The sequence below is a fragment of the Lasioglossum baleicum genome, chromosome 5, assembly GCF_051020765.1.
Source record: "Lasioglossum baleicum chromosome 5, iyLasBale1, whole genome shotgun sequence".
NCBI classification, from domain to species: Eukaryota; Metazoa; Arthropoda; class Insecta; order Hymenoptera; family Halictidae; genus Lasioglossum; species Lasioglossum baleicum.
In genome coordinates, this window is record NC_134933.1 from 14,493,346 (window position 1) to 14,510,343 (window position 16,998).

General features: G+C 41.1%; 1 protein-coding gene across 5 annotated transcripts in view; it reads left to right on the top strand.

Annotated features, from left to right (window-relative positions):
* Positions 1-16,998, top strand: part of LOC143208531 (fibroblast growth factor 17) — a 163,805-nt gene that overhangs the window by 139,853 nt on the left and 6,954 nt on the right. For all 5 annotated transcript variants that reach the window (XM_076422987.1, XM_076422985.1, XM_076422986.1 and 2 more), the window contains 3 exons: positions 2,850-2,895; positions 7,952-8,084; positions 16,602-16,708. In XM_076422987.1, the coding sequence (XP_076279102.1) occupies positions 2,893-2,895; positions 7,952-8,084; positions 16,602-16,708 (243 nt within the window). In that variant the 5' untranslated portion in view covers positions 2,850-2,892. The remainder of the gene's footprint in view (positions 1-2,849; positions 2,896-7,951; positions 8,085-16,601; positions 16,709-16,998) is intronic.

Genomic DNA, 16,998 nt, shown 5'->3' on the forward strand with positions numbered 1-16,998 from the left:
TTATACTATTTCATTACTTTCGAATCCCGAGGTTTCACGATTCCATACCGCGCTGAATGACCAGTGATAAATAAATCGAATCACGGTTCACACGGATATACAGGGTGGATCAAGAAGCGTGATCAGCTTAGACTCTATTCTGCTGTGATCGCAAGTTTATATCAAGTATTTTTGTAACATTTTTTTCCAGAGTTATCAAGGTCTCCTTCAGTTTTTTATAGGTAAAGGTATCATTTTTTTACACTCATCCTTTAGGGGATACTGAGAAGAATTCGGCAAGCATCTTAATAAATATTTTTTTTATTCTGAGAAGATCAAAAACATCATTTCTTGACCGTTTATGCGAGCGTATTGCTGCTAATGGACACCATTTTGAGCATCGATTCGATTAAGATGAATGATATTTTTTTATAGTGCTTACCGAATCCGTTTCAGTGTCTCCTAAAACTTGAGCGTGGAAAAATTGTGAGTTTACCTGTAAAAAACTGAAGGTGACCTTGATCGCTCTGGAAAAAGAGGATTAACAAAAAATTTGGTATAATTACCTAAAGCTCTCCTTGAACCATGTTATTTTAGCGAAAACAATTTCCGATCGAACCACTAAAAGTAAAGTAGTCTAAGCTGATCACGCTTCGTGGTCCAGCCTGTATTACGGAATTAAGTATTTTTCTTTATTGTGATAAAGGGTAAAGGGGGTCACGTGAACGGGCCAGTGTTAGAGAAATAAAAATCTGCGATTCATACTTTATGCGATTTTTATACGTTTGCCTGCGAATTTTAATGGCTCTCGGGGATCTCAGCTCGTTTGATGGTTTCTCGGTGGCTGTAATCAATTAACGTGACGCAACGTAACATAATTATTTCTTTTTTATCGAATCTTGTAACAGCTGTCTTCCGCACTCCTCTTTATCATAGATGAAACGAAAAATTTGAGCTCAAGATCAAGGAAACAAGAAAACATCACTAGTCTGTAATAATAGTAATATAATCACTAGACTGCGGATTTGATGCATTTATGACAAAAATGGACACGTACAATTTAAAGCAGTGGACATGTTAAAAATATTTAAGGACATCAACGTATTAGTTTCAGCTTGATAGAATAATTAAAAGAAGAATACAATACTGCAATCAATGCAAATATTTATTATTTTGTAAAAAGATCCGCAGTCTAATAATCACACGTACAAAGATTTAGTGATCAAAACTTTAAACGGCAATATCTTGAAAGTGAAAGTATGCGACACGCGGCGTTCCTTGTTAGAACCACAGAATTAGGTGATCGGTCATTAAGGAAAAGCAGAGACAATGAGTCGTCGAATGAGAACGCGGTTTGCGATCGGCTAGCAACGAGATTGGGCCTGGGTTTCTATAAAGTTGACGGGGGCAATCTAAAGTAAGCGTTTTAAGAGCGTGCCGGCGTGCCAACGGAATTCCTTAGCAGCGCATCGAGGTGGATTCGAACGAGGTAGGCGGGATGGTGCGAAAGAAAGGAACGTTTGGTCCACCCCGCTGCTCCAGCAACGAGCCAATAACCCAGTCGAATTAAACCGAACGTGTAATGAACGCTTCCGACGTCATTGGTACCGGCTCGGCGTGCAGCTCGGGTGCAGCTTGGCGCGAGCACTGCTGTGTTCACCTGTGTTCTGTAATACGAGATGCATTCGCATTACGCAAGTCCTTGCGGCTGCGAACCGCACGCAGCTCGTACGCAGCTGGGTTATTATTTACAACTCGCGGCGTTACTCTTAATTTCTACGTTTCTCGATTTCATACGGCGCGAACTCTACGACATTGATCGAAACTACAACCTTGATTCGAACCCTCAACCCTTTAAGCACGAAGATTTTTTCGGACATTTCAATAGAACCAGCAGATTGTACGTCGGAGACTTAAACATTAGGAAGAAAGAAAATATCTACCTCTCATTATTAATAACAATTAGTAGACTGCGGATCTTTATGGAAAATAGAAATGGCCTGCGTCGATTGCAAGAAATAGAAGCCAAATTGGATGTTACTTCTTCCCCCTTTGACATCTTCAATTTATAAAATTGTGCAACAATTTTGAATTTTATCCATGCAATTTTGCTATAAATGCATCAAGATCCGCATTATAACATATCGTCATAAATGCATAAAATCCGCGATCTATTGATAATACGATGGAACAACTTGCATTTATTCGTATTTAAATCAAGATCGAATGTTAAGTTTCCATCGTCCCAGTAATAATATGTACCGTACACAAAATTGTTTAAGCGCAGCCGACACGTCATTTATGTAATTTAGAGCACTGGAACGATGTATGCTAGTGATTGCTAGTTGGAGAGCGCGACGTGGCGGCAATGAAATTCGAATATTTCTCAAAGTCCCAGGGGAAAAAAGATCGGCCGCAGCGATAGTCGTCTAGCGGTCCGTCACTCGTAGCAATATTATTATCGGATGTGAATGAAGATAGAATCGTGAACTAGCTACAAGATACAATTTGTCCGGTATAATTTGTTTCCGTCGCTAATTATCTCGTATATCTCCTCCTTATCTGTCAGAAGCGATCCGCCGCGCGTCCCGTGCTTTCAATTTGCACCGCTGCTAATAGTAACCTTCGTTTTATTCGGCCGCGAGGTTCGTAATCGTGCGAAACTTATTTGAATACTATAAATCATACGGAGATCGCGAGCGATTAGCTTGCGTGCCACAAATTGAAATCTCGCAGGTGCAATAGCAAATACCGGTCGAGAGTGCATAGACACAGTCGACGTGCATGTCCATTTTCCCCCCGTAGATTTAGAACGCGTTCCTTGAATCGAACGAATGTGCATTTAACACGTTTGTCCCCGTTTGTTGCAGGTTACCACAGTTTGCCGTTTTAGCGAAGATTTTGTGCCTCCTGATGGTACGTATCAAACACTTTCCTATTCAATGATTTACTTATCAGAGGATCACTAATGGTCCAATAACATTTTTTAATGGCTGCGCCGTATTAAAAAGAAGCTTAACAATCTTTCTATAAAAGTTATCTCATTATGTTACCGGCCAGTGTCTTCTCGGCATACGATTGAAATCGTTGTTGTTATTAAAAGGTTGATTAAGAAATTCTCGCACGTTAATTTTCTATATAAACATTCATTTTGTGTGTATTATAAATTGCCATTAATTTCAAATGTTTTCTGAGACAATTATCTAATATTTCTTGAGGTATGAAAATGTCAGGGGCAGCTTTGTGTTCAATTTTGTTAGATCGAAATGTTACGAAACGACAGAGTTTGTTTGTCTCAAAATTTCACTCCCTGGAACATCGACTGCTGGTTGCCATTGTTACGAAAAACTGGAACGTCCGAAGTGAAAAATTCAGATTGTTTTACCAACCGTTTTATACAATGCAGCATACGAAGTCTTTACGATATTCAATTATAGAGAAGCCAGTCTTTACCACGAAATACAACTTTAAATATCTATAAAAGCTTTAATAATTGATATATAGAAAGAAACGTACCACTAAATTGTCAGAAACGTTCTCGAGAATATTTCGTTCAAGTCTAAGCAAAATCGATTGCGAAATAATACAGGTTTTGTGTTATCAAAATCCAAAGAAGACATTCTCGTAAAAAAATCGCTTTGCCATAACAACATACACGCTGTATAAGTTTATAAATAGTTTAAAAATATGGTTGTTGGATAGCGTGCTCTGTTTTTCGTTTCACTAAGCCCCGGCTCTATCGAAAAAAGTATTCGGCCGGTGTTTTCGCGCTGGAACCATAATTTCGGGGATATACCGGTGACCCGGTTACGTTACCTTTAACGAGCCGTGTAAAATTTGAACGAGGGCTTTGGCCGCGTTCGTGCGGAATCCGTAAACTCGCATACTTTAGTTGTTCCGACGGATACGTAAGCGATATAAGATACGTGCCAGAGCTTTGTACACTGAATGGTGACTAGGTCAGATCGTAGATACCCGGTGCACGGGACCGGGTCGCCGTTTAGGGTAGGATGGCGTGTCGAAAGTTCATCCAGGTCCTGGTAAATCGTCGGTTAAATTGCCGAGCACCTTACCTGTCATAGATTAATGACCGGTGCTTCTACTCCTACGCGTTAGAGCGTAGGTTTCAAGCAGCCCTTTGTCGGCCGCGAGCCCTTTGATACCTTGTCGTGTACAATGATTCTCGATGATTCGTGTTCCGTCTAGGATCCGTACATTTTTACTATAAGAACTATCAAGAGCTCGAAGTGGGTTTCGATTTTATTGTATCAATTAGGTACGACATTAATTGAGATATTTACCGATTTTTCTAAAACATAAATGATTTCTTCAATCAGTTTCGAAATATAGTTTCTATTTTACGTAAATATCCCCAGTTTGCTTCAAAACTGTAATTATTGGTATGCATAAAATTGATTTGTTAAGTTGTAATTGCATATGTTGCAATTTATTATGCCAGCTATAAAGCGACTATGTAATAATGCGTCGTGTGCAACAACCTACAAAAAGTTGAATGGAAAAATAGTGCAACCGCAACCGTGTGCTGGGTTTTTAGAGGATAGGAAAGTGGCGAGTTCGTAACTGTCTGTCTGCAGTTTCAAATGCGATCGGTTTGCAAGAGAAATTGCAGCAAGATTACTTGAAAACGCAAGATCCAATTTCTAAGTTAATCCGGACAAATCCTGCAAGATAACAATAAATTCTGAAAATAACAGATAAAACAAATTCTAACTGGATACTATTCTAATTCCGAAATTCCGTTTCTGAGATAAATCTGAAAATAATAAGTAGCCTGCGGATCTTTATGCAAAATAACAAATTTCTTACCTGAATTGCAACAGACTGGAGTGAAATAGAAATTTATTTACTTTCCTATTATGTTTAGTAGGTTGACAATAATATAATAATATGTTTATGTTTTTCTAATATTTTTGCCATTTTAAATTACGCCTATTCATTTTTGTTATAAATGCATAAAATCCGTAGCCTAATAATAAGCATCTCCTACGGAACTAAACTAAATCGTTTGTAATCTAATAATTTAAAAAACTAACTAAAATTAACTTTTTATTTCGAAAGTACTCCAAGCAGAATACTGTAAAAAACGGATTCGACAATATTAATTAAGGATTTGAATGAGTATACATTTGTGCTTTGAAGAGGTCTGACAATGAGTAAAGAGCAACTTGTTATTGTTACTTGTCACTGGGTTTGTTTAACATTTCTCTGGCATGAAGTAATTTTCCTTGGATTTGTTACAATCCTATGTTAATTTACAATGTCTACCGATGCTTATTCATATGCAAATTTCATTTCATACGTGTGCCATGTGCAATCGATAATGCGAGATGCCGAGTTACTTCGCAGCTAGTATAATCGCACAGGAAATACTTGGCGTCTATACCGAATATTTAAAAAATGATTGATTTATAGAGATACACCTACCTAGAAAGGCTTTTGTATTTCTCGTAAAGCTTATCAATGAGATAGCCGTTGCTGCCGCATCTTTTTCACCTAAACATGTTTTACTTTGTTTTGTTGAATTACTTGGTAAATATTTGTTCAAGAGAGCTTATGAATGAAATACTACGGCGCCATCGTTCATATCGAGAACGGAAGAACACGACTTTTATCGAAAGGAATCGATTTAAACAACGCATGGCAACGTCGCGATAATAAGTAACAAAGTTGATATCTTGTATTACGTCGATACCCAAGTATCCATACCTAGTCTAAGGCTAGCCCTATCAAGATAATGTTGATGTTTACGATAATTCAAGCTTACAACTTACACAAAAAACATACAAGCTTATAAATTTTTAAATATATTGTGTTGACCCGAAAGTTTGTACGGTTTCTGGTGCTACTTCACTTCAGGCGTTCCAAAATGCTACTAATTTCAAGTTGTTTGCTTATAGCATGTGTTGGGTTGTGTAATAAATTCCCGCGTTTTTTGTATTTTGTTTTTTTCCCGAAATTTTGTGTTTTGTTAGGTAAAGTATTGTATATATATGCATTCGCAAGTTTTTTTCTTGCTGTACAAACCTATCTGCTTCAATTTTTCGAATTAATTAATCTATCTATCGATAGTCCATCGCTAAACATCTTTACTCCATGGGCTTTACTCAAGAACTTGGAGCTTGGGTGCCACACAACTTGAGTGAGATGTCGAGCAGACGTCTAAAATGAATTTTTCTGCCTTCTCGAACTTCCATTAAAGAAGCCTGAGAATTGATTAAAATGATTTAATTTGAAAAATTGAAACAGATAGGTAAAACACAAAATTGAAGCAGATAGTAAAACACAAAATTGCGGGAAAAAATAAAATACAAAAAACGTGGGAATTTATTACACAATCCAACAGTTCCTTGATGGGTAACAATTAACCTCAAATTGTATCTACAAAGTTTGTTAACCCTGTTCAGTTGGTGAGTTTGGCGGAAGTTGAAAGATGGATTTAAAATATTTAAATTTTCAAGTATACAAGTTTTATAATTTTCAAATCTTCGAATTTTCAAATGCTGAAGACTTTACAAGTCTTCACTAAGTTAGTCGCTAACAAAGACATACCGAAGACGAACCTGTGTACCTGACATTAGAATCGGTAAAATGAAGAACGCCGTCTAGCCATCATAACATCTCCACGTCGCCACTCCTGAAATAAAAGAACTGCAGATTCTACAGCCATTAATGGACAGCTCGTGTTCGCTCGTTAACAAATTTCGGCATCACTATACGCCCTTTGTAGTTCCCGCTATAACGACATGCCTCTGTCCTTCTTCAGCATTTTCACTTCTGCAGATGAATCGCAGAAAAGCCTCACAAGGGACGAACGACCAGACGAATGATTCGATGCCGTGATATGCGAGTCGTCCGTAAAAATGTTCTTGTTTGGAGTCGTGAAAGACCCGTGACGCCCTTAACGATCTCGCTTTCTGGCCTCGCACCGAAAACACGTCTCGCATATTCTTATTTGCTCTCGTCCTTTGAACGTTTTCAAGAATTGGCGGTCTCTCTTTTTGCGAGGTCACGGAAGAGTCAACCATAATCCCTAGACTGCAAATCCTTATGCAATTTTTCCGCTTCATACGTTATTCCATCAAAAGCAGAATGAGGACGAAATTTCTTGTACTAACTAGAAGATTCCTTCTAGTCCAAATTCAAAATTCAACAATAGTCATAGGCCTTTATGTAAGTTTTGACTTTGTCAAAATCAGAACGAGGGAAAGTTTCTTATACCAACTAAATTTCTTCTAGCAAAATTTACTTTTTGCTAGAATGATTTCTAGCACAATTAAGTAGGTTAAAAAATGATTGATCCAAATTAAATGTATTGGGTTGTATAATAAATTCCCGCGTTTTTTGTATTCTATTTTTTCCCGCAGTTTTTCCGTTAAAAAAATAACATTGACCTTGAAAAAACTATGAAAAAATAACCGAACTAAAGAAATTGTTCTTCTATGATATTCCTCCTTCGATGTACCGTTTAAATTATGCCATAAATATTTTTTGTGTCATTAAAAATAAAGGAGATACATATTTAGGTGGCCCCCTTCAGCTGAGACACCCTGTATATGCATTCACATTTTGAAATTTTTCGAATTGATTAAAATTAAAATTAAAAAACGCGGGAATTTATTACACAACCTAATAATACGAAGGTTGTTGCTGAAACGAACACTGCCAGTCAACCTGTTAATTTTTCTTAATATTGGCAATTATTTACGTTCGTGAATGTTGCATATACCAGAAACGCACGAAGACTCGTAACCACCTTTTTCAATGTTGCTACTGTCAGTTCACTGTTATGCCATAACTTTTCAACATCTGTGACGCGAGTCGTTCGGTTAATTCAAGAAGCGTTTCGTCCGAGATTTTTCTTGTCAGCCGGTACAAGTTGTAGCGGCATCATCGCAGATGTCTGCAATGTTGCCGATCACTTTGTACAGTGCGAAATTGTTTACAATTGCAGGTGGTGATGTGCGGGGCGGTGCCGGCAATGGTGCGCTCCGTGAGTCTATACTCAACTTGCAGCAGCGGCAATGTTACCGTAATAGGCCGCTCAATCAAAGCCGTTGGACGCAATGACCACAATGCACCCTACCGTAAGTAAGACCATAATTAATCACGTGTCTTCGACAAATAAATTTCTCGCATCCTCGAAAGTGAGAAGCATTTGACTATACTCATTGATCTCCCGAGCACTAACAACACTTTTAACGTCAATCGAAGGCACAATTATTTCTACGCTTTCTTCAATAATATTAATTATTCTTGTTGGGCATGTTTAACTTTATACGTAAATGTATTATTCACATTTTAATATTATATTAACACTAAACGTTGAAATTAAACATGACAAGATTTAATTTATTTAGACTTTGCGTGGTTGTTATTGCATTATGTGCTCTAATAAAGATATTTGTTAAATCATTCCTTATGAAGTAAAATAAAATATCTAGAACCGGTCATTTAATAAACCTCTATAAATATCGTTGTTGATGATGATTATTACAATAATAAGATTATGTATGAAGTATAAATAAGCACAGATGATATTATTAAAAAAAAATGCAAACGATGCTGAAAGATGTTTTTTTTTGTCGTATTTAAATGCATGAACAATTTAGAAATGAGAATGTACGAAGGCATTTGGACCCTCGTTAGAGAATAAGGTCGGCCACGCGACACCGACAGAGAAAACAGCTTCCGACTAGGTAGAGCTCATCAACGTGTGTGGGTTCGTTGTACAGGGCGAGTCGATTGGTTAATTGAATCGGATCGGGTAGCAGGCTGGTGACGTTATCTCCCCGAATCGATAGTTTCGTCGACTAATAAGGATTCCGAACAAAAGAGTGGCGAACTCCTCAAAGAAATAAACGTCCGGGTCTAACGGCACTAAAGATCTTAATTTATAGCGATCCTTATCGATCGACCTAGGGTCACAGGGCCTTATCTCGTTCGCTCTCCTTCCCGAGAGCCGAGTTTTATCTTTACGAACTAATAACCAAGCTCTATTTCCGCGGAGTCTGGTTACGTGCACACGTACACGGGAAAGAACCAAACGGGGAAGCAAAAGGGAAAAACCGGTCATCGAGAACCCTGGATGAATTATCAGGGTACCGCTGCCTCGTTTCGTCGCGATTGTTTTCGACTAGACAATGCTTATCTCGCGTTTGGCTCTGCCGAAACGAACCTAAGCTCGTTTCCGCCGCTTATTTATCGGGACAGCGTCGCCTCGGGAGTTCATGGCCGTTCTACCAAAATTCGGGCTCGTTGTATTAACACTGGAACCGGGAAACTTGTCGAAACGATCAGTGTCGAACTTCTTAATTTAGGATTACATTCAGATTTGACGAATGCATTGGTGAAAAGTTATCAAACAAAATTTCTTCCAATATTTAACTGGGACGTTGTGCTACCGACACAGGTCTCATCACTGCCTAGGTGACAGAGTACAATGGTCGCAGGTCTGTCTTGGGTACCCCAAAACAAGTCAAAATCAGTAGATAATCCATGCTTTTAGCTGGAACCTCGTGGCCAGCACGCAACTTGGCTGATTTTAGGCGGCAAAGCCGAATTACCCGTGGTGCTGGTTGCCAGTATCAGCGAGCAGGTATCGCGAGAGTGCGAGGCGGCTCCTCTCCCTCTTGCTCGCGAGGAAGGGGAGGAAAGACGGTCTGAAAGGAGGGAAGAAGGCTTGTGCAAATAGAGGAGCCAGGTTTCGCGCCGCACGCTGCGCCGCGTCTGCACCTCCCCGAGATCCATCACCTTCGTCCACCTCTTCCACCTTTTTCCACCTCCTCGGTCTTCTCCTGTTGCTGCCGGTCTGCCTCCACTCTCCACCTTTTCCTTCGGCGTCTCCTACCTTCGGCTCTCAACAAAACGAGCCGAGCTCTCCTCTCCTCGCTGCTAGCTGCTGCCTCGATTACTCAAGCTCCGTCCCGCAAAACAGACCAACGTTAGCCTGCATGGAACATTCAGACACCGTGAGAGCGTCCTTGAAACTTTGGATCCTAACCGGCCGGGCCGGGCGACCGGGTGACTCCGGAGGATTCCTCTTCACGAGTCGCCGCGCTGCGCCGGGGCTCGAGTTGATAATTAGCCTCGCGTGGAAAAGCTGTTTGTTCGCGGACCAGCCGCTAATTAGTCACCTGGACTTTATGAATCTATTTTATGACGGCGTTGTCCGGACCGCGTGCTCGCGCTGCTCGCGATCGGGATGACTAAATTAACGAGCGCGCGATAGTTTCAGGATTAATGGGCGATTCTGGCGGAAACCGGCCAGAAAAGTTTTCTTGTAGGCAGTCTGTGATCTTGTAAACCCGCTGCTGAAGTGTTCCGATCGAGTTCATATAACAACCGAGTCTACAAGAGAGTTAAAAGCGACGCCTGTGTCGGGAGTCCATTATGTGTTGCTCACAATTTATGGATTTTATAATTGGATACCTAGGAGGTTGCCGTCAGTTCATTGGTTTGGTTAGTAGATAATTTAGTGTGTACGACAACAGACTTGAATTTGAAACAAGATTGCAATTGATCGCGTGAAGGCTACGAATTTATTCTTACGACTTTGAGAATGCGCATTTTCACTAGAATACATCTCTGGAGAGCCTAACCCGTACGTTTCGTATCGCTCAGAAAAGGTGCCGTGAATGTTCGACGTGTGGACTGATAAAAGAACCTATTCATCCCGGTAAACGTGTGATTAGGTTCTAACGAATCAATACGCCGCCGAGACGTATCAATACACCGGAGACGATAATTCATAGATGTCACGCGCTAGTCACCGACTTCTCATTATCTAATTAACCCGGCTAGCTCGAATGGTCGCATAGAACAGTTGTAATTATATGTATAGATCCTCGTGACATTTTTATCACGTGGAACGGCCTTAATTGGCCCGCGAAGGGGGTCTCATTCCCCTTAAACGTCTCGCGTAGTCACTATAGCTCATGATGCGACACCTTGCTGACCGATACGAAGAAACAGGACTACCGAGAGAAAGGAAACGAGAGTTACGAAAGAAAGAAAGAAAGAGAACGGTATCGAAAAAGGACGAAAGAGAGGAGCTCTCTCGGAGGCTGCTGCGGTATTCGCTCGCCTTGGAATTTAATTATTCTAGTCCCTAAGGACTGTGATTATCGCGTCAGCTCGGCAAATCATGGCGTCAGTCGTCGCGGGGTTTGATCCGTGCGCGCTGGGACAACTGGGCATATTTCCTTCATTTCTGCACCGTCGCAATTTTGCGCATTGACGGAGAACGCTTCTGCGTCGAGGGCCGGCTTCAGGTGTTAACGACAGGATCGCTATTATACGTGCCAGGCTTATAACGAGAGCCTACACGCAGCTTTTCCTTCTTCTCTCGAGACCTTTTTACCCTTGTTCCTCTCTGCTTACGCAGTCGGTACCGGCCTACTCGGTTTCGCGTCGTATTATAGCTTCCATAACGCCGACGCCGTGAAATTGTGGCGCCCCAGTGGCTCTCAATCCGTCGTCCTTGGGCTGCCTAATTCGCCTCGGATTCCGATTCAATCCTTTAGTTCGGCTTACCTCCTCGTTCCTCGATGCAATTCAATTTCTTCAATCAGTTAAATTTCAGGTGTAATTTAGCAGTTTGAAAAACATTCGAGTTCAAATTTTTACAGCCAACTTGCAGTCAAAATTATGAACAGTCGGATATCATACTATTTTCTGATGATAAAACAACACCAGCCAATAACCAGAAAGCTCCATTAAATTTCTTTTTACGTCTGGAGAAACATGCAGTTATCTCTATTGGCATGAAACAGCATCACTTACGTAGTGTTTTTTATTGATTCAGGCAGGTTTAGTACGATTAGAAATGTATAATAATTGTTTGATATCAGACTTGTTCATTGGGAAGAGTGTAGCAGTGTCTCTCGTGAAACGTGCACGCTCCTTTCTGCAACCGGGACGGCGAAAGAATGTTTTGACACCGGCTTTGAAGGCGCCCGGCATGATCGGTTCCCTATGGGAAAAAAGCTATTAGTTGCGAACCTATAACGAACGAAGAATTGGTTCCTGTATCGCGAGAAGCACGTACAAGTAATATATGGGATCCATTCTTCTTTCCCCTCTGTCTCGCTCTTCCCTACTTGCGCGCTCGGTCCGTCCTACCAGTTATTATCGGGGGTAATCGTGCCTAAAAGCCGGTGCCCGCTTTTGATTAAAATTGGCTTTTAATTCATTTGGCAGCCTCTAATCTCGTGGCGGCTTCGATCAGAGGAAACCAGAGCGAGAGAGGAGAGAGGGAACGGTTCGGGAACAGAAGACAGAGGTATCCGGGCGCAAAAATTTAGTTCCTTCCACCCTTCTTCTTTTCTCTTGTTGCATATCGGCCGATTATGCCAGTAATATCATTAATAAATACCGTCCTGCTTCGGTAAAGCATCGCCAAACGGTTTTTTAAGGCTAAACTGCATATTCGAACACGAATTTACATCTTCTTCATCGACCGTCGTTTTTATTTTTCATATTCATGGCGCGATATCTAAAATGCAGGAAAGTCTGTGTCTTAATAAAAGTGAATTTTATTTCTGTCTGAAGGTTTATTTTTAAATCAGGCTAAATTAAGAAGCAGTTAATACGTCAAATGGAAACATGAAAATCTTCAGGAATAACGTCTCTGAATTACAGATATGATCTTAACTGTGAAACATTTGCAATAATCACTTTTGTAAAGATTGTATAAAGTTTCATGTCGCAATAAAAGTATATCACTGAATATTTTGTTGAGGTATTTTTTGGTATACTTGTTTATTCAAGTACATGTTACCATAAAAATCGTATCAAATCTGAGTAAATTGAATCCTATTATTATTCTACAGAAATATACATCGGTGTCGTTTAGGGCTCGGTAGTTCTATTGTGAAGAATTCATAGCCAAAATATCGTAGGTTTTCGAGTAGTCTGAAAAAGTTTGAATTTGACGGTTGCCGACCACTGCGCCGGTGGCAAACGGAATAATTAATCAGCGCGTTACGGGACGAGGTTTGTTAATTGATAGACGGTGGACGGTAAAAGGCACGATGTCACGATCCGTGGGTTTTTCTACCTCGGTTTGCGGGCCACACGAGCGTGGATATAAGTGTCATGTGTAGAGAAAAGGAAGGAGGTAAGTCTGCAGGGTGGCCCATTTGCTGGAGCCTCGTTAAATTCAAGTGGTTTTCGTCGGGTGCCTTCCCAACATCGAAATCAAGAATGTCCCCGAACTGCCTCGTAAAGTCTCTCTTTCTCCCTCTTTAACGTGACTCTCTTCTCCTCCTCCCCCTCTCTCTCTCTCTCTCTCTTTCTTGCTCTCTGTTTTTCTCTTATATTTCTTTTCCTCTCGCAGGCTCTCCTACCAGCCTTCAGGAACGAGTAAAAGCAGAAAAACCAGAGAGGACTTAATCTGAGACTCTGCTCTTTCTGACAAACCTACCCGTAGTCCATAGTCTGCACCAATTAATTGCGGTACTTTCCTTAATTAATTGGATTCACCTCTCGGTGGATGTCTATCGTAATGGTATCCCCTTCAGCCCGAAGACAAATTTGTTCGACTTACCACCGGTAATCTTATCTGGCCGAGTTGGGAATTAATCGTTACACAAACGGGGACGATATATTTTGTACACATCGACGCGCGACAATCGGTAATCAATAACTGAAAAGACCACGCTAATTACTTTTTTAATCCTCCGCTGAATCCTGCGGGAGAAGTCACTGGCTCGAGCGAGACATTAAAAATTGACAACGCTTCGATCCAATTGCGAAACGGAACAAAACAATTTCCTCACTTGTATATTCTTTCATCGAAAGGAGGATTCATTCGACCGAGAGCACAAAGATTCTTCATGTTCAATCGCTGAGAATATTGCCAAAAGAAATATAATAAATGGATAATCGAGTTGCTCTGACACTAAAGTAAAAACAGAACAAGAGGACACTTGCATTTTTATATATTTTTCAATCAAAATGAGAATATATGAAATCAATTTTTTTTATTTACGGAAAACAAAAATAGAGGTGCAATAGATGAAAAATATTCGAGAATGTGCTAGTTTTAACTTCTGAAAATTATGAAAAGGAAAGAACTTGGCCCCTCCGACTTGTTATTAATATTATACAAACCATTTTTATTTTGACGTTGACCTACCTCCTTAGACGTCGAGTTACAGTCTTACGCCATTGAACTGAATAGAACGATAACACTGCGGACCGGATGCGATCATATCAATTTTATCGAATTTACTAATTAAGGAACTCTTGCTAGTGATTTCCTGGGATACCGATAAGTGAACGCGATTAATAATCAATCTGAATATTATTGTTCTACCACGAGATCGATAAAATCTCATGTAGGCGCCATTACCTCGCGCACCATTTTACCCGTTATCGAATCAGAAATTATAAGGCGAGTCTAAAAATATCATAATTCCATGACCGCGCTCACCGAATGACTACGGACACGTAATGAGCGCTATCAACGGAGAAACTTGTATCACAAATATGACAAACAAGCGCCGAACTATCCTCGGAATCTCCCGTTTTCCGTTTCGCGACGTCCGCTTTCTATTACGCGGGCACGATGTATTTACCTGAGAAAGTAGCAACGGAAGAAAGGAAGCGATAACAACCCGAAACTAATACCGCCCGACTCAAAGGATGATACGTGTGTGTGCTATTTGCTCGTTCCAGTTACCCGTTACCAAACTCCTATACTTCCGATACCTATTTAGCCGGCCGGCCGAGGCAATCGCAACGAAACTTCGATGGTTCGTCCTGAAACGATGATCATCCCTCCCGAATAAGGAAGGCAAGAATCGTTTGTGCATTGCAGTTCTGACGGTAATAGTGTATACCGTCGCGTAACCATTCGCCAGTCCAGGGAATCTTAACATTCCCCCAAAAAGATAATCAAGATCGTCGATATTTGCCGAAAATCCTTCGGGATCCGTTGATTAAACTGTCTTGTTTTTGATGATTCTTTTCTGAAACCTTTACTGACACGTCCGTGGCATTTTTCTGATTACTTAACATGCAGTGCGTTCAATAGGTTCGGATAAGCGAGATTCCTCTAAATCGTTAATTACACAAGTAACTACGAGTTGCATCGTGTTTGGTCTCGTTATACTCAGAAAAATGTCACAGATATGCCGGCAAAGGTTTCATAAACAAATAATTAGAAGCAGCAGAGTTATGGCACATTTATACTTTTAGACTCCTTAGGGATCGAGCTTCTAAGGTAGACCCCACGATGCCGGGGATAAATTTTACAGTGGCAATAAATCAGAGCCTTCACAGACCCAGAACACCTTTGCGAGACAATAGGGGACAAGGATGGAGGACTCAGCTCCGAAAAAGTGAAAACGCGCGTTCGCTCTTGAAATCGTCGAGATGTTCGGAAAGGTAGGCGTGTTGCACCTGTTCGCCGGCCCGTTTTTTTTTTTCGTTATCCGGAACAAAGGAGTCAGTGCTGCTTCTCGGTCGACAGAATTTCGTAACAGCTGGTGCGAAGAAAAAGAAAAGGAGAGGCAGACGGCGTTGCACTGAAGAGACAGAACGCAACGTGCACTTCGGGGTCGAGGCACGACAGGACCCGCTAAGTGGCAAAGTACACACCGGTCAGTCTGTGCCACCTTCATTAGCACCAACTAGCCGCGCGGCGCGGCGGTAGGCTTAGCTAACCTTTTCTTCCTTTCCCAGTGCCGAACGGTGCCGGGAAGAGGGCCCCGAAGCATCGCGATGTAGGTACAACTCGCGCCATAAACCTCGGCAAGATCTCTTCTCGGAAATACGCCTTGCTCGCATACTGAACCACAAAACGGTTTGCCTACTGCGTCCTCTGTCATTTGTCCCGATAACTGATGTCCCTCGGCTAGGTGCACGGCTTTCTGAGCCGACGCGACGTCGACTTTCTTCCGTGAACCTCGCCGACGACGATTCCGTCCTCTGTGTCCCGCGAAGCCCCGTGAGAATCGCCCGCGCGAAAATCTCTGGAAAGCCGTTCTTCAGGGAACGCTCTGTGGAATGTTTCCAGCAACAGGACTGACTTACTGCTAACTTCATTATTCGTACATTTCGTGTGGGAAACTTCTTCATGGACGATCACATTATTTAACACTAAACTTGCCAACACCGGTCAAAATCACCGTTTCCAGGCTTTTTATTTTACAATTCGAAAAATAATAAAACTGATTTCATAGGAAACGATTGTGTACAGGCTGTCTCAAAATTCCTTCAACATCCGGAAATGGGAGGTCCGTGTTTTTCGTGGATAACTCTTTAACAAAGCCGTGGACGCGATTTTTGCAAAGGAAAATGTTGCTTCAAATGGTCTCACTTGGTTGAAGGAATTTTGAGACACCCTGTAGATATCTTTAGTAGTGCACGTAGTACAATTGGAGCTGCACAAAGTCTACATAAAATCAATCTTGTCATTTTTGTAAGGGAATATGTACCAGTTACTTTTAAGGCTGGGTAGGTTTAGTGTTAACAATACAATATCCAGCTAAATAATTTTGATGCCGACTCGATATCGTATTCACGAAGTACAAATAAATTGCCGAGAGGTTTAATTATAATTATTTAATCGAAATTATTGTGCTTTTATGTTGCAGAAAAACTTACGACACAATCCGAAGACTTCAGTGGGAGACTGTACATCTTCGCGGAAAAGAGCCAGCGATACATTTGCTTCAACAAGCGAGGGAGACTTGTCGGCCTGGTAATTACACGGCTACCAATTAGTAGGCATATTTCATCACCGCGGCCGAGCGAGTAGATTTATATGCGACGGAAAATGCACCGGATTGCGCAGATAGGACTTTGAGATTAATCGCTCGCGTTATCGCCCTCACCGGCGAGTGACTTGGACGTGTTTCAAAGAGACAACACTGTCATGGATCGGGAAAGAATAAGTTTTCTAACGTGGATTGTGAACATGAATATTTAAACTGTTTAAAGTGATATTCTTGCGATTGGCGAACATTCCAAACATTTTTCTGAGACCTTCAG